This window comes from Doryrhamphus excisus, linkage group LG6 (assembly GCF_037039965.1).
Source record: "Doryrhamphus excisus strain RoL-2023G ecotype Guam linkage group LG6, RoL_Dexc_Guam_v1.1, whole genome shotgun sequence".
Lineage (NCBI taxonomy): Eukaryota > Metazoa > Chordata > Actinopteri > Syngnathiformes > Syngnathidae > Doryrhamphus > Doryrhamphus excisus.
This window is the reverse complement of record NC_136362.1, coordinates 21,739,080-21,759,719: the sequence shown is the minus strand read 5'-3', so window position 1 is coordinate 21,759,719 and position 20,640 is coordinate 21,739,080. Positions and strand designations below refer to the sequence as shown.

At 43.2% G+C, this 20,640-nt stretch overlaps 2 protein-coding genes across 3 annotated transcripts; both read left to right on the top strand.

Moving 5' to 3' along the window:
• Positions 1 to 15,249, top strand: hfm1 (helicase for meiosis 1). The gene is made up of 37 exons (XM_078791655.1): positions 1 to 969; positions 1,253 to 1,294; positions 1,406 to 1,476; positions 1,565 to 1,697; positions 5,021 to 5,172; positions 5,238 to 5,315; positions 5,433 to 5,588; positions 5,675 to 5,875; positions 6,725 to 6,813; positions 6,903 to 6,946; positions 7,179 to 7,280; positions 7,508 to 7,653; positions 7,755 to 7,849; positions 7,933 to 8,066; positions 8,131 to 8,178; positions 8,246 to 8,326; positions 8,559 to 8,650; positions 8,712 to 8,818; positions 8,898 to 8,945; positions 9,020 to 9,117; positions 9,200 to 9,334; positions 9,420 to 9,505; positions 11,096 to 11,179; positions 11,284 to 11,441; positions 11,551 to 11,654; positions 11,746 to 11,931; positions 12,005 to 12,076; positions 12,150 to 12,274; positions 12,912 to 12,991; positions 13,065 to 13,144; positions 13,235 to 13,306; positions 13,381 to 13,403; positions 13,476 to 13,656; positions 14,362 to 14,410; positions 14,484 to 14,556; positions 14,719 to 14,858; positions 14,955 to 15,249. The coding sequence occupies exons 1-37, from the start codon at positions 750 to 752 to the stop codon at positions 15,007 to 15,009; spliced, it is 3,840 nt and encodes a 1,279-aa protein (XP_078647781.1). The 5' UTR covers positions 1 to 749; the 3' UTR covers positions 15,010 to 15,249.
• Positions 15,250 to 15,385: 136 nt separating this feature from the next.
• Positions 15,386 to 20,559, top strand: cdc7 (cell division cycle 7 homolog (S. cerevisiae)). 2 transcript variants are annotated; one of them, XM_058067270.2, is made up of 12 exons: positions 15,386 to 15,616; positions 15,802 to 15,883; positions 16,343 to 16,429; positions 17,287 to 17,422; positions 17,516 to 17,609; positions 17,714 to 17,856; positions 17,936 to 17,999; positions 18,341 to 18,445; positions 18,534 to 18,697; positions 18,774 to 18,856; positions 19,480 to 19,629; positions 19,719 to 20,559. In XM_058067270.2, the coding sequence occupies exons 2-12, from the start codon at positions 15,802 to 15,804 to the stop codon at positions 20,123 to 20,125; spliced, it is 1,515 nt and encodes a 504-aa protein (XP_057923253.2). In that variant the 5' UTR covers positions 15,386 to 15,616; the 3' UTR covers positions 20,126 to 20,559. The 2 variants fall into 2 exon arrangements, with proteins under 2 accessions (XP_057923253.2, XP_057923252.2); XM_058067269.2 differs by having other exon boundaries at positions 17,936 to 18,239.
• Positions 20,560 to 20,640: the final 81 nt, after the last annotated feature.

The following is a 20,640-nucleotide window of genomic DNA, read 5'->3' as shown; positions in this document are numbered from 1 at the left end:
TAAACTGGGTGACACACCAACATTGCTTGAATAGGCTTGAAAGCTTTTCACTTGCCTTGCATAAAGATAGTGTTTTAAGATGTATTCCATATGTGGGACAAAGACAACGAGGAGATCCAAGATGGCAGCTGCAGCACCAGCAGATACGAGTCCCTTTGGGGAGGTGAAGGCTTTGACTCCATAGCCGAAGATGAAAGTCTGCAGGACGCTGATCAAGGAACCATCAGCATGAAATATTTATCTGTGGGTGAGAGTAAAGGTCCACCTCTGCAGAGAAGGCAAGTAGCAGTTCATATTTAGTCTCCATGTTGGAACGATGTCCCCTTTTCAATACACATATGTATGCTTCAGGGATTGTGCTGTTTTGTTTTTTGTTTTTACATTTTCAATGTACTTTGGCCGAAAGGGGGACTTTGGCCTGGACTGGTCATCAGTCAATCACCGGACACATTTGTAATTTAGATTCTCTGTTTATCCTAAAGGAGGAACATAATCTTATTGTGGTATTTGACAGAGGCAACATTTCCCCGGTTGCTATTGTTGCTAGAGGCCTTTTTTATAGTAACCTTTAAACTCAAAGTGACAACATTCATGCAAGTTCTGTTCTCTGTTCCTCCCACAGCAGCTTGTTCAAGGTTCCTGCACCGAGCGGTGTAAGTGACTCGTCCAACACAAATGACCTCTGCAGCGTCGACAGCAGTGGTCGCCAGACAGCAGCCAGACCTCAAACTTTTCCCGGTGTGGTTACCATGGCAACAGCGCCTCCTCCTCATCAGCCACCACCACGGGTGACATTTAGTCAGGCCGCTCCTCCTTTCCCCTTGAAGAAACCCTTTCTTCCCCTTGCTTTGGGCTCGTCTGCATCGTGTGTCAACTCCCCCCAGCCGACGGCACACACAGAAATACAGGACAAGGGCACAAAGAGAGCCTTGGTAACGCCCATGACGCCTCAACCACTCCACATTCAAGGTGCTGTGCTGCAATGACACACACACACACGCGCCCTAATGACCACAGTTACTGGATATGACATAATGCAGCTAATGAGCATGTGAATGTTCGGTCATGACTGCAGCTACCACAATATGTTACAGTTGATGGGGTGAACTGAGGTGAGCTCCCCTCATTGACTTCCTAGTTGTAATGGAAGACGCTGGCCACTAGATGGTAGAAAGCAGCAATAGTAGTTGCTAGTTGCTAGTAACAGCAAACAGTAGTTGGAACTTAGACACTTGGATTGTGTGCATTTTAGGGTCTTCAGGATGTGAGATTTTACGCCCAGTCTCAGAAATCCGTATCCTTTTTTAATTAAGAAAAAAGCAAATGAAAAAGAATGAAGGTTAACTTCTGAAATATCTTTTAGGATTTCACAAGTACTAAGATTTCCTGAACTCTTCTAACACAGCCGCTAAATTCAGACCTGTTTTCGATGAGTTTCCCTTTTTCAACTATGTCCAATCCAAAGCTCTTGATGATGTACGTAGTATTACCTTTATGAAAATAATACTTTTATTGAGACGTTTCATTTTGAGAATATAAGCATCTATTTTGGTTGACTTTATAGGTTCTTTATACGGATAAGAATTTTGTGGCATGTGCACCTACTGGATCTGGTAAAACGGTGCTGTTTGAACTTGCCATCATTCACCTGTTGATGGAGACTTCAGAGCCCTGGAGGGATGTCAAAGCTGTATATAGTAAGCTTGTTTTTGCAAACCTTTATTTAGAATGTTGAGGAGAATGATATGCGAGTGATGGACCGTTTACATTACCAATGTCTACTTGTGTTTGTTTTTTATACATTGAGGTCTTGAGCTGTTTAAATGTACCTAAAGCACGCATATTATCCAGTTGCTGGGTGTTTTGAAAACTTTAAACGATTGCTCAAAGGTACATTTATTGTATGTCAAAACATAAACATAAAAACATTCCCACTCACATTCATACCTATGGACAATTTGGAGTGGCCAATTAACCTAGCAGGTTTTTGGAATGTGGGAGGAAACCGGAGTACCCGGAGAAAACCCACGCATGCACGGGGAGAACATGCAAACATGCAAACTCCACACAGAGATGGTCGAGTGTGGAATTGAACTCGGGTCTCCTAGCTGTGAGGTCTGCGCGCTAACCACTTGACAGCACTCTTTATTTTTAGGGCTCGAGCACTGACCAGTGCGAAAGCCCTATTGTAATCGTTCCGTTTTTTATTCTGACGAAAGGACGGCCATTTTGAGGGCCTTAACATGCCCGAAAACTCACCAAATTTTGCAAGCGCGTCAGGTCTGGCGAAAATTTCGATCTGGTGGGGGTCCCGAAAACAATGTTCCAAAATTGACTCTCTAGCGCCACCTTTAATTTTTGAAAAAATTGGCCCCCGCCACCAGTTTCACCTATCGTCACGAAACTTGGTGGAGACGTCTATCGTGACAGGACGGACCAAAAAGTCTCAAGAACCCATATTGGAAAACGAACAGGAAGTCGGCCATTTTGGATGGCGGCGGCCTTTTTCGTGCCAGAAGTTGGGGTCGTATCTCGACGAACTCCTCCTAGGGGGTTTGACCAAATGAGTCCGTTGTTGCATCAACGGACACTAGACGGATGGCCGACGTTAAATTGCGAAGGATTTTGGGATATTCCATACGATGTGGGCGTGGCACGCCCCCAAATTTTGCCCATTTTCATATGTCCGGGCCTTGCACGCTGAGCGTAACTGTAGACGTGAATAACTTGGCTCCACGTGGTCAGATCTTCATCATACTTGGTACATGTGATCATGGCCCCGCCCCGAAGGTCCCCGTAGGTCACTTCCTGATTTCGTCGCAGCGCCACCTATTGGCGACAGGCTAAAGGCGTGTCATCTACATGAGGCCTTTTCTGCCAGGAGATTCATCAGATGAACATCGGGGTCACAAGGTCACTGCCTGACAGCCTGGTGAAGCCTGTTGATGGACCATGATGCAGGAAAAGCGCACGTGGTGGGCGTGGCCTGGCGGCGAATGCTCAGGCCTCGCCATTTACATAGAAAAGGTCATCATTCGCCCGCAAAAGGTCGCATGGGCTTGAAAACTCATAGGGGGGGTCAGAATCCAGGCCTGAGCGGCCTGGTGTGGCCCCCATATGAAACCAAGCCAAATTGACTCACTAGCGCCACCTAGAAGTTTTAAAATAATTATCCCTCGCCTCCCGTTGCACGTATCGGCATGATTTTCGGAGGAGACATCACTCGTGACAGGACGCACAAAAAAGTCTCAATAACCCATGTTCTAAAACCAACAGGAAGTCGGCCATTTTAGGTGGCGGCGGCCATTTGGGGGCGGATGTATGGGTCGTATCTTGACGAACTCCTCCTAGGGGGTTTGACCGAATGAGTCCGTTGTTGCATCAACGGACACTAGACGGATGGCCCACGTTAAATTGCGAAGGATTTTGGGCCGCTCCATAGGATGTGGGCGTGGCACGCCACCAAACTTTGACCATTTCATATCTGGCCCTGCCTGGTGTCTGGCCTTGCCTTGAAGCAATGTACATCAAAGTCAATACACAGTTTGACTGACAGACTGATGATGTCAGTTGATGGACTATGATGTGTGTAAAGCACATGTGGGGGGCGTGGCCACGGCGAATGGTCAGCCTTCGCCATTGACCATCAAAAGGTCATCATTTGCCTGCAGAAGGTCACAGGCTGCTGAAATCTTAAACGTGAGGCCTTAATCCAGGCCTGAGCGCCCTGGTGGTGCTCCCATGTGACACCAATCTAAATTGACACACTAGCGCCACCTAGAAGTTTCAGTTCATTATCCCTCGCCACCCGTTACACGTATCACTATGATTTTCGGTGGAGACGTCTATCATGACAGGACGCACCTAATGCTCCAGAAGCCATGTTCTAAACACAGCGCCACCAACTGGTGGAAATGTATATCTGCCGTAACTTCCTGATTCATGGTCAGATTGTCTTGAAAATTTTTTTGGTGTGTTGGGTCAATCTCTGGTCTGTTATACTGTATGTACATAGACTCTATAGCGCCACCAACTGGTGGAAATGTATATAGCCGTAACTTCCTTCCACATGGTCGGATCAAGCCCAAATTTTTTCTGGTGGTTTGGGGTACCCTCTGGTCTATGACTGTGTGTGTACATAGACTGTATAGCGCCACCAACTGGTGGAAATGTATATAGCCGTAACTTCCTTCCACATGGTCGGATCAGGCCCAAATTTTTTCTGGTGGTCTGGGGTACCCTCTGGTCTATGACTGTGTGTGTACATACACTGTATAGCGCCACCAACTGGTGGAAATGTATATAGCCGTAACTTCCATCCACATGGTCGGATCAAGCCCAAATTTTTTCTGGTGGTTTGGGGTACCCTCTGGTCTATGACTGTGTGTGTACATAGATTGTATAGCGCCACCAACTGGTGGAAATGTATATAGCCGTAACTTCCTTCCACATGGTCGGATCAGGCCCAAATTTTTTCTGGTGGTCTGGGGTACCCTCTGGTCTATGACTGTGTGTGTACATACGCTATAGCGCCACCAACTGGTGGAAATGTATATCTGCCGTAACTTCCTTACGCACGGTCGGATCGGCCCCTAATTTTTTCTGTTGGTTCGGGGTACCCTCCGGTCCGTTACCGTGTGGGCCAACCACTCTATAGCGCCACCCACAGGCGGAAACGTATATCCGCCGCAAGGACCTACCGCGTGGTCCGATCGTCGTGAATTTTTTTATGGCGGTTCGCGGTGTCGGACGGGACGTGACCGCGCACCCGCCTCGCCGCCGCTGTCGCCCCCTCCTGGCGGAAAATTGCAAGTGCCGTGACTCCCTTACCGCTTATCCGCTCGCCGCGGTTTTTCGTACGGCGCGTCCGCGCGCCCGTCCGGTCGCGCGCGCGACCCCGACCCGCGCGTACCCCCGACCCGCGCGTACCCCCGAGCGCGTCGGGGTGCTCGAGCCCGCTCATCACTGCTTGCAGTTTTAATTTTATTTGAACTTATTAAGGATTGTTTGTGATTGCCAGTGGCTCCCATCAAAGCTCTCTGCAGTCAGTGTTTGGAGAGCTGGACAAAGAAGTTTGGTCCTCTGGGGCTCAACTGCAAGGAGCTGACAGGCGATACAGAGATCAATGACTTCTTCGAAATTCAGGACTCCCACATCATCCTCACCACCCCGGTGTGTGACAGTAATGCTACTGAAAGAAAGTGAGTACATGATATAAGGAAGTATTTGTCCAACAGGAAAAATGGGACAGCATGACAAGGAAGTGGAGGGATAACTGTCTGCTGCAGTTGGTCAGGCTCTTCCTTATAGATGAGGTCAGTGTGTTGCTCACACATTGAGTCCTTATGTGTGGGGGTACCCCTGTTTTAAGACACATTTAAATTTCTGCATTTGAATGCTTGCATCCCTTAATTTCAAATGTGTTCTTGTAGGTTCATGTAGTAAAGGATGCAACTCGCGGTGCCACTCTTGAAGTGGTAGTTAGCAGAATGAAGGCTGTGCATGCATACAGGACAGCCCAAAACCGAGACACAGGCCTCTCTATGAGGTTTGTGGCTGCGTCAGCCACTATACCCAATATTTCTGATGTAAGACCAATATCAATCGTCTGTAGTTTTATTGTCTGTATATAACTTGCGGCTAATCCTCTTTTATTATTGCCAACGGTGTTTAGGTAGCAGACTGGCTCTCCAGTGAGAAAGGCCCTGCTACATATTTGGAGGTAGATGAGAGCCACCGCCCGGTGAAGCTGAGGAAGGTGGTGCTAGGATTTCCCTGCAGCCCAAACCAAACAGAGTTCAAGTTTGATTGGTCTCTCAACTACAAGATGGCCAGTGTCATACAGACTTATTCTGACCAGAAGCCTGCTTTAGTGGTGTGTCTGGTTACACACAGTGCTGTGAAAAACTGCTCCTTCCTGGTTTATTTAAACTCCTCAATATTTTGGATCACCAAACTAATTTAGATATTAGTCAATGACAACACTACTTTACAAAGTAAATGGAAACAGTAAATATGATGGTGGTAGTGTGATGGTCTAAGGCTGTTGTGCTGCTTCAGGACCTGGAAGACTTGCTGTCATAAATTAAGTTAACCATGAAAACCAACTTGGGTTCTGCAGCAGGACAATGATCCAAAACACACAAGCAAGTCCACCTCTGAATGGTTGAGAAAAAAAAAGAATTTGGAGTGGCCTAGTCCCCCGCCTCTCACCCGAACTCAGCTGGGATAGGCTCCAGCTTATCTGCGACAATTTAACCTGGCCTGAATCCTATTGAGATGCTGTGGCATGACCTTAAGGTGCTTCATGCTGGAAAAACCCTCGAATGTTGCTGAATTACAACAATTCTGCAAAGATTAATGGGCCAAAATTCCTCCACAGCGCTGCAAGTTATTGCAAACCCCTGACTGCAGTTGTTGTTGCTAAGACTGGCCCAACCAATTATTGTTGACGTGGTTTACGTGGAAATCACTTTTTCAGCATGTAGGTTTTGATTTTTTTCTCCCTTAATAAAATGTTTCATTTAAAAAATACATTTTGTGTTCAGTTGTGGTGCCCTTGACTAATATTTACATTTGTTTGATAATCAGAAACATTTAAGTGTGACAAACATGCAAAAAATAAGACATCAGGAAGGGGGCAAACATTTTTTCACACCACTGTATGTCTTGAGTGAATATTGTTGGTAAAGGTGGTTGACAATATTCTGAACTTCTTTTGTAGTTTTGCTCCACTAGGAAAGGAACCCAGGAGTCAGCTGCCGTTCTGGCTAAGGACACACGGTTTATTATGCCGTTTGAACGCAAGCAAAGGTCTACACTCGTACATAAGTACAGATTCATGCATACAACAACTTGTTTTTTTCAGGTTAAAGTCATTACTTGACCTTCTTGACCTACAGGTTGATGAAATATGCACAGGGCATTGTAGATTCAAAATTGAGAGGTGAATTTTTTGATCATGTTCAACATATACAGTATGTGAAGCTCTCGTGTCACAAGATTTCTCGTTCAGAAAAATCTAGACCTGGGACAATAATAAAATAATTTGACAATGACAAATTTCTTTTTGCAATTTTCATAGTACTTTTTATGTGTCCACAGTATTATTTGCCTTGTTATGTTGGTTGATAGATACACATGTTTATAACATTGTTTGTCATATATTTGGTGTCCAGATCTTGTGATGCTCGGCGTTGGTTACCACCATGCTGGAGTTGACGTGTCAGACAGAAAAATGATAGAAAACGCCTTCGCTGTGGGAGACCTGCCTGTCCTTTGTAAGACTGATTGGGAAAAAATATGTCACTTCTGTACTTCAGCGTCACCATATGTAACGAATAATGAATGTACGTTGCTTTTGAGTAATGAACCCAGAAACTGAATGGCATCGCTTTTTCAATCAAATGTATTGCGTAGAATGTGTAATTAACTATGGTTGTCATTGGATTTCAGCTTCCATTTTTGTGATATATGTTTAGACATTAACTGTATTCCAATCCTGTAGTTACCACCCGCACTCTGGCCATGGGAGTCAACCTGCCAGCTCATCTGGTGGTGATCAAGTCCACCATACAGTATACTGCAGGCTCCTGTGAAGAGTACAGTGAGGCTGACCTGCTGCAGATGATTGGCCGGGCTGGAAGACCACAGGTATTGATGCTAGACTTTGTGTATGTGTCTTAAAATCTGTGATCAGTGTCTGTTTTGATAGAACGCTGCTTTTCAATGACTTCACATTTCTGTTGTGTTAGTTTGACACATCCGCCACAGCGGTCATCATGACCAAGGTGCAAACCAAAGACAAGTACATGAAACTGATGAATGGGGTAGAAATGATCGAGAGCAGGTATTGCATCACCTCTTAGTCAAAGTACCGGGAAAGGCGCCGTTAGTACATCAAGTAATCGTACTAAATGTGATGTGTAACAGTTTGCACAGTCATCTCGTGGAGCACCTCAATGCTGAGATCGTACTGCAAACCATCAATGACGTCAACAGGGCTCTGGACTGGATACGCTCCACCTTCCTCTACATACGAGCACTGAAGAACCCAACACATTACGGTCAGCTCTCAAAACACAACGCCTCCCACTGTTATTGAAAACCTTAAAGTAGTTCTTATTCCAGGTTTCTCTGCCGACTTGGACAAATGTGGAATTGAAGCAAAACTTCAAGGTGGGCTTTTACCTTGTTGAAGATGAGGAATTAGACTTTAAAATCAAATGATGCTGTCCTCTCGTAGAACTGTGCCTGAAGAATCTCAACTCTCTGTCATCTATTGGATTGATCAATATGGATGAGGATGTCAACATTCGACCGACAGGTAGAAACACACCTCAGCACAGAAATCCTACTCCCAATACGGTTTTCCTTTCATTGCTGTGCTTGTCCCTTTCTGTGTATATTTGTATGCAGCTGTCTGGCTTCTCTTCATGTCTTTTTCCCCATTGTTTAACTCCAAGTTTTACCCTATAATCATTTTGCAGATGACAAGTGAGAAGGACAAGGTCTGTGCTTTTAGTTTTAGAATGTTCTTGTTTGTTCTGTTTTCCCAGAGGCTGGCCGTTTGATGGCGAGGTACTGTGTCGCCTTTGACACCATGCAGCAGTTCAGAAAAGTGTCTGGCACTGAGAAACTGTCTGACCTGGTAGGTTACCTGGGCAGGTTGACCACTATTACACCTGGGTGATGAATGTCAATATGTATAGATTGATGTGGTGTCGAAGAGCAGAGAGTTCACTGACATCCAGTTGAGAATGAATGAGAAGAAAACCTTGAATATCTTGAACCGGGACAAGAACAGGATTACCATCAGGTCAGGCACAATAGGGGCTTTTGCCGGATATAATAGGTGTTCATTATTAAGTTGACATAAACCCACATGTATTTCCCAGGTTTCCAATGGAAGGAAAAATCAAAAGCAGTGATATGAAAGTGAATTGGTAGGTGTATTTGTTCTCTGTGTCTTCTATTAAATGTATATTTCAGTATACCCTGTGCTTTTGTTTGCTTGTAGCTTGATTCAAGCTCATTTGGGTTCCATCCCAATTCAGGAGTTTAGCCTCACACAGGACACAGCAAAAATCTTCAGGAATGGGTTGCGAATCAGCAAGTGTATGTCGGCCAAAGGCAACAACAAATTAGTTTGGCCTTTCCAAACGCGCCCTAACTTGGTTCGTGTTTTGACTCTAACCAGGCCTTTTTGAATTCCTGAGTCAGAATTCCAAGATTGGGTTCAGTGCTCTGCTCAACTCTCTGATTCTGGCCAAATGTTTCAGAGCCAAGCTGTGGGAGAATTCACCTTATGTTTCTAAACAGCTTGACAAGATAGGTGAGGATGCTGTCAACATGCTAAACATCTCTCAATGGCAATTGTTGTGTAGCGAACATTGAAATACTTTAATGCTGCTTTTCAGGTCAGACCCTTTCAATGTCTATGGCCAATGCTGGACTCACCACATTCAGCAAGATAGAACAAACCAATGCAAGAGAGATTGAGCTGGTCAGTCTCTTGTCTATCTTTGAAAAGACCCGCAAAATGTATCCCTCTACAGTTTTTCACTTTTTTTTTTATTCAGCAAGGTCTGTGATACAGATTTTTATGATAGAGTATGAGGGCCACATTGGGAAAAAAATCTAGAATACAGTTATTCTATTTTTTTTTGAGAAAAAAGACACAATATTACAAGAATAGAGTCTAAAATTTACAGAGAAAAAAGTTGTGTTATTATGTGTCGTACAAAATAGAGCATGGCTCTTAAAGGGGAACTGCACTTTTTTGGAATTTCATTCACAATCCTAATATGAAACATGAACACATTCAGTATTTCTTTCCCTTTTCTGTGCATTAACACACAATAAAACAAGTTCATCTGAGCTAACTAACACAATCTGAGCTAACTAGCACAACATTGGGACACACGTATTTTGAATATGAAGACCTCTTAAAAAAAAAACTTGCATGGTTTGATATCCATGCTGTGATCATGCATTAACACGTACACTGATGCTAACATGTTATAATTGCAGTATCTTGCCACATTTTGATTTCAAACACTGCCAAAACTACTTTGTCTGTGCAATTTACAACTTTTTTCTCTTAAATTAAACTTTCTCATAAATTTACAATTTTATTCTCGAAATGTCAGTTTTTTTTGAGTAAATCAAGAACATATCAAAATATGTTCGTTTTTATATTGAACAAAAATGATTTCAGTGTCATTTGTTAAGTTTATGACAAATTATGTCAAATTTATCTCTGTTAGATAACACCATAAAAAGAGGTAGTGTCAAAGTGGAGCCATGTCGCTGATGTCGGCACAAGGAAACGCAATATCAATACCCCCAGTTGCAGTGGTTGCACTTGCACAATGAGCTGACATGTTCATGCTTATTCATAAGCAGAGTGGCGCAGCGGAAGCGTGCTGGGCCCATAACCCAGAGGTCGATGGATCGAAACCATCCTCTGCTAAGAGTTTTTTTTTTAATGTTACTTGTGGCAATTCTGACAATGTATACTCACACTACGCAACCAAGGTTGCTGCTCTCTTCAATTATTTGCAAGCCGGGCAATCACATTATTTAACTGATTGAGACGAACCTTAATGTTCTTGCTCAGCAGTGGTTTTCATCTTTCATCTTTTTTTATGGTGGAGTCATGAACACTGACCTTAACTGAGGCCAACGAGGCCTGCAGTTCTTTGAAGGTGTTGTTGTGTCTTTTGTGATCTCTTGGATGAGTTGTCACTGAGCTCTTGAGGTCATTTTGGTTGGCTGGTTCACCACAGTTCCATGTTTTCACCATTTGTGAATAATGACTCTCACTGTGGTTTGCCGGAGTCCCAAAGCTTTGGAAATGGCTTCATAACCTTTTCTAAACTGATCAGGTTTCATTTAAAAACTGCATTTTTTTCAGTTGTGTTGGTGTCGAGTAAAATTTTAAATTGGTTTGATGATCTGAAACATTTAAGTGTGACAAACATGCAATACATTAAGAAATCAGGAAGACATTTTCATACAACAACATAGTTAGATAAATACTACATTTTGTGGGTGGATAAAGTGCACTCAATTGTTTTGGGTTTTTTTGCAGATTCTCAACAGACATCCACCATTTGGAAACCAAATCAAAGAATTTGTCATGCACCTACCGAAGTACGAGGTCACCTTGGAGCAGGTAAAAAGTGTTGCAAAAAGTGAAAAGATACCACAGTGCATGATTTCTTCAGCTGTAGTTGCACTCTTTTAAATTTCTCTCAAGTTAATATTGTATTTTTACAGCTGCCGAAATATAGCTCAAGTATAGCTGAGATCATTGTGAAGGTGAATCTCAAAAACCAAGCGGAACTGCTCTCCAAGAGAACAGCTCCGGACCACCACTATGCGTCCCTGATCATTGGAGACTCTGACAACAATTGTGTCTTTTGGCAAAAATTCACGTGAGGATGAAATTAAATTTGTGGTACAAATCGTAATGCTGACTTTGCAATATTATTGAATGAAATTCAATAAGGACAAATGGAGTCGTCAGTATTTTTTATTTTCCAGTGACCTGACACTGTTGAAGTGCAGTTGCTGGTCAAAGAGGATCGAGGTGGCAAAGGCGTTAAAAGGAGATGAGATCAGTGTTAATCTCATCAGCTCAGAATATGGTAAACATTCCAATATAACGAGCAGCAATGCAGCAGTTGCTGACTTCATGATTGGACCAGATTGTCTTTTCCGCTTTCTGCTCTTTTCCAGTTGGCATCGACATCCAGCAGAAATTCAATGTGTATTACTCTGGAGCCCGCAGGTTTGAAACGGATTTTCTGTACAACATGTCATATCACTCTGCTGGACAAAGGCTACAGCAGTCATCAGCAAATCCACAGTGTGTTGACAAAGCTGCACCTCTGAAGGGAAACACCACATCTTCCACACAGCCAGGTGCTCCACACATGATTTATATATTCATATAACTGAAGATTTTCTTTCAACATCTTTCATTGTTTCAATGCAGCTTCAGATGGTGGTAATAAAAGACAGTGTAACCACCTCTGCAAGAATAAAGACCAGTGTGGCCATGACTGCTGTAAGATGCACAGATGGAATCAGCCATCTATCAATGTATCCCACAGACTGTAAATCCTTCATCTGCCCCCAAGGTAAAATAGGTGTGACTGTGGCAAGAAAGAGGATGACCAACCAAGAATCTGGGTTTTCCTTGTATTTGAGGGATCTGAAGAATCGGTGTGACACACTTTCACCCACTCCTGTCAAACGACTGAAGGTGAGGCGATGACAAGACATATGGGGATTTAATGCAAATGTAGCACTCTAATGGGTTGACGCAAGGAAAGAACAGTATGTACTGTACGGTAATCCCTCGTTTATTGTGGTTCATTTGTTCCAGACCTGACCATGATAAGTGAATTAGGATTCTTTCATTTTCTACCGCTTATCCTCACAAGAGTCGCGGGGGTGCTGGAGCCTATCTCAGCTGTCTTTGGGCGAGAGGCGGGGTACACCCTGGACTGGTGGCCAGCCAATCACAGGGCACATATAGACAAACAACCATTCACACTCACATTCATACCTATGGACAATTTGGAGTGGCCAATTAACCTAGCATGTTTTTGGAATGGGGGAGGAAACCGGAGTACTCGGAGAAAACCCACGCATGCACGGGGAGAACATGCAAACTCCACACAGAGATGGCTGAGAGTGGAATTGAACTTGGGTCTCTTAGCTGTGAGGCCTGCCCGCTAACCATTCGTCCGCAGCCTATGTAGGCAATTATTAATAATAATAGGTTGTAGTCACTCACAAAACAGTGCTGATTTATTAGTATATTTTGAAAAAACATGCTAGATTTGAGCTGGCGCGGGATGACTGGCAAAGAAGTGGCATGTTTGTTTTCTCACTAGATGAAAATGAATGAGGAGTCCATGGGTGTCAACATGCAGCTGTTTTCATGCAAAGCTAAGAAACTGCACGCTGTATCCAGGTGATTCCTGCAATCTTCTTGAAATAAAATGCCAGAGGGTGTCATTTCATTGTTTCTATCATGTTTTATGCAGCGACGTGTATCACGATGCTCCCACTGAGACAAAAACTAGAGAAGATTGTCCACAATATTCACACAGTTCTAATCAGGATGGTATAGTTTCCTCCTCAAAATTCCTCTAATATTTTGTCATTGCGTGGTTAATTACGTGTTCTGTGACCACATTTTATGCATCGTTTTTAGGCGCTGCTGTTGTAGACACGCACAGAACAATGGAGGCAGTCCACACTGACACTGCAGATCATATGCATCAAGGTTAACAAACACCCTAACTATTTTAGCCCAAGTACAAAACATCCAGTCAGTCATTTGTTTTAATTGTTCTACAGGTTCCAGTGGGTGGAGGAATGCTGTGAGTGAAACCTAAACGGCTCGTGAACGCAAAGAAAACAGCCAACTCTGTACATCATGTGTTGTCTCATAGAGACCCTGGCAAGTGTCCCGACAGGTCAACAATGACACACTGTCACAAATACCAAGTGTCAGCTTTGACCTGGGAAATGATTGGGACGACTGGAGCGATTTTGATGACGAGAACCTGGTTCATGCCAGCGACACATCACAGAGCTTATGTGTCCCTGACGCGGCTGAGTGCAGCATAACAGGTAGCCAATATACATTGCTATTTATAGTCACAGTTAGCTCAGGTTGAAATTAATGGGCAGATTGATCTGTTTTTTATACACTTAGCAGTACAGTGGAACCCTGTTTTTTTTGGCATTCATCTGTTCCAAAAAGTCCAAAACACACAAAAACCGAATCAATTTTTTCCAAAAGAAACACTGCAAACCCAATTAATCCAATCCACACCCAACAATATCAACACAAAACACATTTTACAGAGAATAATTATAGTTTTACATGCAGAAAACAATGCAAAAAAGCTTACGAATGAAATTGATAAATAAACATTTAACATCACTTTTATCTGTATTGTAGACTTGTTGGTGAACACTGCAATGAGTAGAGGGAGCTGTTCATTTTACTGTCTGTGTTTTATGAAAGATATACAGTACACAACCCACAGACAGAAAATAAAGATGAATAAAGGATTCCCTGGCTGGAATCTGTCTACAGAGTCCCATCTCTATCTATATATATGAACCACTATCCATTCGTCACAGAGACCAATATATGGATATTTTGTATGGCCACTTGATTCCACTGACATGAGGGCAAATAGTCTAGTTAAGCCGTCCGATAGCCAAGACATTTTTGTCGAAAAGCGAGGTACCGCTGTAACTAAAGTAAGTCACACTATTTCCTGTAGCACAATAACGTAAGACTGAAATTCATGTTTGGATGTGCAGGTTACGTTGCTCCATCACCACGCATAACCAATGTCAGGCCCCCACTCAGGTAAAAAAACAAAAAACAAACAAAACTGCTAAGTAGCTGAGAGATGTTTTAACTGATGGTGGCTTTTTTACAGGTCCATTTCTCAGAGAGTGTTAAACAAACCCGAACCCTCACACATCACAGGCAGACACGAGAACCAAACAAAGGTGTGTGCATGTAGCGATGCAGTAGACAGGACAGTTAGACAGGAAATGTATTGTCTTGGTTACCCTAATGGAGTATTTTAAAGGTAAACAAAATCTGGGTCACAAAACCCTGACAAATGGAATTTCCCTTAATCCAACTTTAATTATTGTGTTCTTGTGCAGAATCCAACCATGTTGAGTAAAGGGATGCCATTAACGGCACCAGTGAGACCAACTTCAACCTGTGTGGCTCCACTTCTGCAGCGATTTGATTTCTTCTCAACAATGAACGTGCCATTGGATACCGCCATGATTGACAACAGGTAGAGACGTGACTTGAGATTTTGACTGACTACCACAACCGATTAACCCCCTTCGTGTTCATTTTACTCTGTCTTGTTGTGCCTCCTTATTTGCAGCACCAGCACCAACGAAGAAGAAGCTTTTGTAGGGATATTTGATGGTATATTTTAGAACTTCTGGATGACTGGCTGACATAAATGCTCTTAAATGCACGTTGCAGGTTGGGGTTCCTCGTCTCATTGTTAACTTTGTTTCTTCTATCTCAAAGGTGTCAGTACAGTGTCAATATGTATTACATTGAAACAGGATGTTGGATAGAGAATGTAAGGTGAAATGTTAATGTTTACTCCTCAAGAAGTGAACAGCACAAGTAGTACTTGCATGATATTTATTAAAACATTGAAAGATGAGGCATCCATCCATTTCCTATGCTGCTTATCTTCAATATCATAATATCATTTAATATCATTTAATTTGAACTTAAAATATAAGGGTTGTATCAAATATTTCAGACTAAGCATGAATGACTGTGCATTGTTCTCGTGGTATTGCTTGCCTCTCGCGAGATTTTATCTACGTCATTTTTAGCGGGTAGTTTGTTGGCGGAAAAGCGTCAGTCCACAAGTGAACTACTCTTTTGTGAACTTTCAGTCAGGTTTTGCCTGTCCGGTGTTTACTAACCGTCATTTCCCCCCACTGGGCATCGGCTGGGAACTTTACTGAGTTTATGATATAGAGGTACTTTTGGTACAGCCGTGGTCGACGTGAAACGAATGCGGTGAGTGTCTTTTTTTGTCTAAGCTGATTGGATCCCCTGCTAGGACTAACGTTAGCATACACCCAGCGTACAATTTCAGGTCAAATGACCTTTATAATTTTCCGTTTGAGACACAAGGTCTTTAGTCGTCCACACTGCTTACAGAGTTGTCAGTGTTCTTGTCAACGTGTTTTTCTCTTGTCAAGATGGATTCTTCCGTCGTCTGCACCGAATCCTTCCGGGTAGACGGATGTATCAAATCGGCCAACAAGAAAAGTAAAATCTCAAGTGAGTTGAAATGTGTGCGATTTAACCAACCAGGGGGAATAAAAGACTCGCTTATAAGTTGACCCGGAAATCATTTCCATCGGTTATTGACTACTATGATTCCTTCGAGCAGCAAATAAGCACTGCTATGAACCACATTTGTTTTGTTGCTCGTTGTATGTCATTAAATCAGTTAATTATAGACAAAAATGTGATTGATTGCAATTACATATTTTAATCAATGGACAGCTCCAATTTTAATATGTCAACTCAGCGCTACTAAAATTACATTATTTTCCGTGTTTTTTTCTCGAAAAGTTGATAAATATTTTCTCCGTAGGGTCGACTATATTACTATAATATTTGTGCATTATTATTGTAACACATTTTTTGCACACGTATATTCTTTATGTATTACTATGTGTTGTTATTGACAATATATACATTTGTTAACATAGCATGCGTGTTGTTTTTCTCCAGGGGATGTAGAATCGGACATTGAATCTCTCTACAGAGCTGTTCCTCAGCTTGCCAAGACTTTTCGCATCATAGACAAAATTGGAGAAGGTATACGATTGATAATATTTAAAAATGAATGCTTTTAATGACCTTATTACATCCATCCACTATTATGGTCCCCCTCATGGTCACGGGTAAGCTGGAACCTATCCCAGCTGACTACTGGCGAGAGGTGGGGTTCACCCTTGACTGTTTGTCAGCCAATCATTCACACTCATACTCACACCTATGACCATTTAGAGTCCCTCGGGACGGCATGACAGAAAATGCATTAACTTAACATTTGACCATCCAAGTCAAATTGTTCAGTTGTCTTATATTCAAATCAATGCTACAGTGGATCCTTGGTTAGCATTTATATTCTGTTCCAGAAAGTCCAACTAACCGAAAGGTTAATCCATTTTCCCTGTAAGAAATCACGTAAATTGAACTGAACTGAACTGAAATCCATTGAATTTGTTCCAGAAAGCCAAATATGTACCAAAAAAACAGACCTCTGGTTTTTATAGTTTAACATGCAGAAACAATTCAATGCACATGTAATTACATATAAATGATGAAGGAAAGGGATAAATGAGTTACATTTACCTTCATTGAAGATGTGATTCTCTACACCACCTTTGTGTTTTGCCATGCGTTATTTCTTGAATTCAGTAGTGTTTCTCACCTCTAGTCTCTGCTTTTCTTTGCTCAAGGCTGCAAATGAACCACAATGGAACCAAAGAAAGTTACAGAAGTTTTAAAACATTTGAATTCAAGAAATGACAGGCGACATGCCATATTGTAGGCTAACTAGAACATTTTCACAAACTGAGGCAAAAATGTTGACATATATTGCAGACGTTTACGGAAAAGACACTAACCGAGGTTCCACCGTCGTTGGTGTGCGTTTGTGTGCTCACCAGGTACCTTCAGCTCAGTATACCTCGGTGAGGCTCGGATGCGAGACGGCAGCAGAGACGTGTTTGCCCTCAAGCACCTCATCCCAACCAGCCACCCGACTCGCATCGCCGCCGAGCTCCAGTGTCTCACTGTTGTCGGGTTCGTTAACTATTAGGGTTCTTGTTTACTTCTCCCAAAATGAGCTTGAACCTGAAATATGCTGAAACATCACTGCCACTCTTGTTGTTGCAGGGGCAGGGAGAATGTGATGGGTGTGGAGTACTGCTTTAGGAAGGAGGATCATGTAGTGATTGTTATGCCATATATGGAGCATCAAGCAATCATAGTAAGAAATAGCCACACAACTCCTTATCGGACATGTTGAATTGTGCAAGTACGTCAGTGTAACTTGTAAAACATGTTCAAAACAAATCCATCCATCCATCCTAGGACATTATCAGTTCATTAAGCTTTGAAGAGGTCCGTCTGTACATCTACCACCTGCTGAAAGCCCTGAGGCACATTCACCAGTTCGGTATCATTCACCGGGACATCAAACCAAACAACTTCCTGTACAACAGGAAAGCTAAGACGTGAGTGGCAGCCACTTTCATTGGTAAAATTTCACTTTAGTTAAATAAATGGACATATATTTTGTATTTGTACATGCAGGTTCGCCCTGGTGGACTTCGGCTTAGCTCAGGGAACAGCCGACACTCAGCTGGAACTGCTTAAGGTGGTCAGACAGAAGCCGTCTCAGCCTAAAGCTGGATGTTCCACAGAGAAACGAGATAAAGCCCCACCTAAACCTCCCTCTACAACCACAGCCTCACACCTATCCACAGCTCACCCCCCTCCCTCCTCCTCTCCCTCTCCCACCACCTCCTTAGCCGCTGGGGAAGGACTGATTAAAAAAACACGTTCCATCACTACTACAGCGGGCGCCTCCACTTCTCGCAGCGCAAGGCACACTAAGGTGTCCACACTTTCTTGGTGATTTGGGATAATGTCACAGTGTTTGTCCTATCTTCTGCACTGTTGCTATGAGCTAACTTGTCATGCTCCTTTTTGTTTTAGGATTTAATGGGAATACGTAAAGCACCAAGGCCCGTGTTCAGCGAGAGGAACCTGAACAACTGCACTTTAGCCCCGTCTATCACCAAGCTAGCAAATACGTCAGAAGTAAGCCTGTTGTAAAGTGAATTTTCTACTTCACTCACAACCACAGCAATAAATGTTTTCATAAACCAGGCTTTCCTCTTGTATTCAGCTTGTAAATACTGGGAAACCGACGGACCTCTCAAATGGAAGGTCGGCTTCAGCTAGAAGGGGCCCGGCTACTGCCAGAACTCCCAAACCTCAGCAAACCGTCCACCAGCCTCTCACCTGTACTTGCTTTCATACAGACAGAGTCTGCAATGTCTGCCTGGCCAGGTAAGCCTGTTGGTTGTTTGTTTTGTGGTGGCATCTTTCTGTTTTGACACTCGTTGACTTTTCTTGTGCTTAAAAGGAAGCAGCAGGTGGCTCCCAGGGCTGGAACTCCAGGCTTCCGAGCGCCGGAGGTCCTCACTAAGTGTCCACACCAGGGGACAGGTGAGTGCATTGAATAGGAATTATAAAGACCCTGCACCAGTGGTTCACAACTGCAAATATTGTTACAGCAACAGGTAAATAGGTGAGGTAATAGGTGATGTAATTACGTTCTATACCACTGAAAAGTACAACTACAAACATCACATGTTTAAAAGAAAAAAGCGATCATGGCTTTCCATTAGCAAAATGACCAGAAACGTATTTAAGTGTTTAAAATTCAGAGATGTCATATTTAGGGGCAGATGTTGTGCTTTTTCCTCTAACGCTGGGGGACGGGTCACCCTTACAAAAGACCAATAATAATAATCCCCATTGCTTGAAATAAAAAGTCCAAACCGAGTATGAATGCACACCAAGTGCAAATCCCATGTGAGGTATTGTTTTGATCACCATGACTTGGTTCAGTTAGTCACACACCAGTACCGTTAAACAATGGTACTACCATTAAGGTTTGCTGTGTGAAGTCATTAAGGGAGGAAGTGGGGCAGTGACTCATCCGATCCAGCAGATGGAGCTGTCCTGGAAAAAAACTTGTGGCGTTAAAATGCATTTTTTAAGCCTTTCAAGTCATTTAATTACAGAAATAAAAATAATGTGGTTAATGTGTCTCGTGCCGCACTCAGCCATCGACGTGTGGTCAGCGGGAGTCATCCTGCTCTCGCTGCTGAGTGGACGCTACCCTTTCTTCAAAGCCAGTGACGACTTGATCGCTCTTGCTCAGATTATGACAATACGAGGCTCCAGAGAAACCGTACGCGCTGCTAAGGCATTTGGTGAGTATGAACATCTTCAGCCCTGGAAGCCAAGTAGTCGGGATGCCAGCTTGGTTGAAATGTGATTGTGGGTGTAACATCCTATCCAGGCAAGGCGGTGCTGTGCAGTCGGCAGCTTCCTCGCCTGGACCTCAGGGAGCTCTGTGAGACGCTGAGGGGACAGAGACCATCGCCAGATGATGAAGTCACACCGGTCAGACACTCACTTGGTGCTAAATCTCTAGAGGAAACACCACGGCCTGCTCAGGAACGAGGCAAAGCTGGAGCGGGTGAGACTCCGTCTCCCCTCCCAAAAAGCCAGGCTGAAACACCAGGAGAAAAAGCCTCTTCAGGGGTGGACTGTACAGGTACTGGTGATGAGCGGGGATGGGACGGGGTCCCTGACGAAGCCTACGATCTGCTAGACCGGCTGTTAGATCTAAATCCCACTAGCAGAATTACAGCGGCTCAGGCCTTGCAGCACCCGCTGTTCAAAGACTTGGAAAAAAGCACATAGGTTCACAATTCTGCTTTTAAACCATACATGACTTCTAATGGCAGTCATGGGGACAGTTTGATTGGATCTCTTGGTGTCCACCTGTTTATTTCTGCGACTGATACCATTGTCTACGAGTCATTTGTATGAATAAACCACTAACCAGTGTGCCTCAGACACCCCTATAAAAAGTCAAATGCAGAACTGTCCAGCTGGCATTTATTATCTTATGTACGGCATATAGTACATCACACTATTTGGGTTGCATTCTAAGAAAAGTGTCACCTAATGTATGCACCCATAAATAGTCTTAAAATGCCTATTTGTGATCTACATCCTATAATGTGCCTCTGTTATTAATCATATATTTAATTGAGTTTTACACATTAAAGTACATACAGTACAGTATTTTACTTACACAAGTGCTGTTTGACATCACATCTTGTCAAATCCTTTCTGCCTTGCCTTGCGAGACAGCGCCCTGTGCTGGAATCATAGCTGCAGTCGTTTTTTTTTAAGACATTTAAAATAAAATT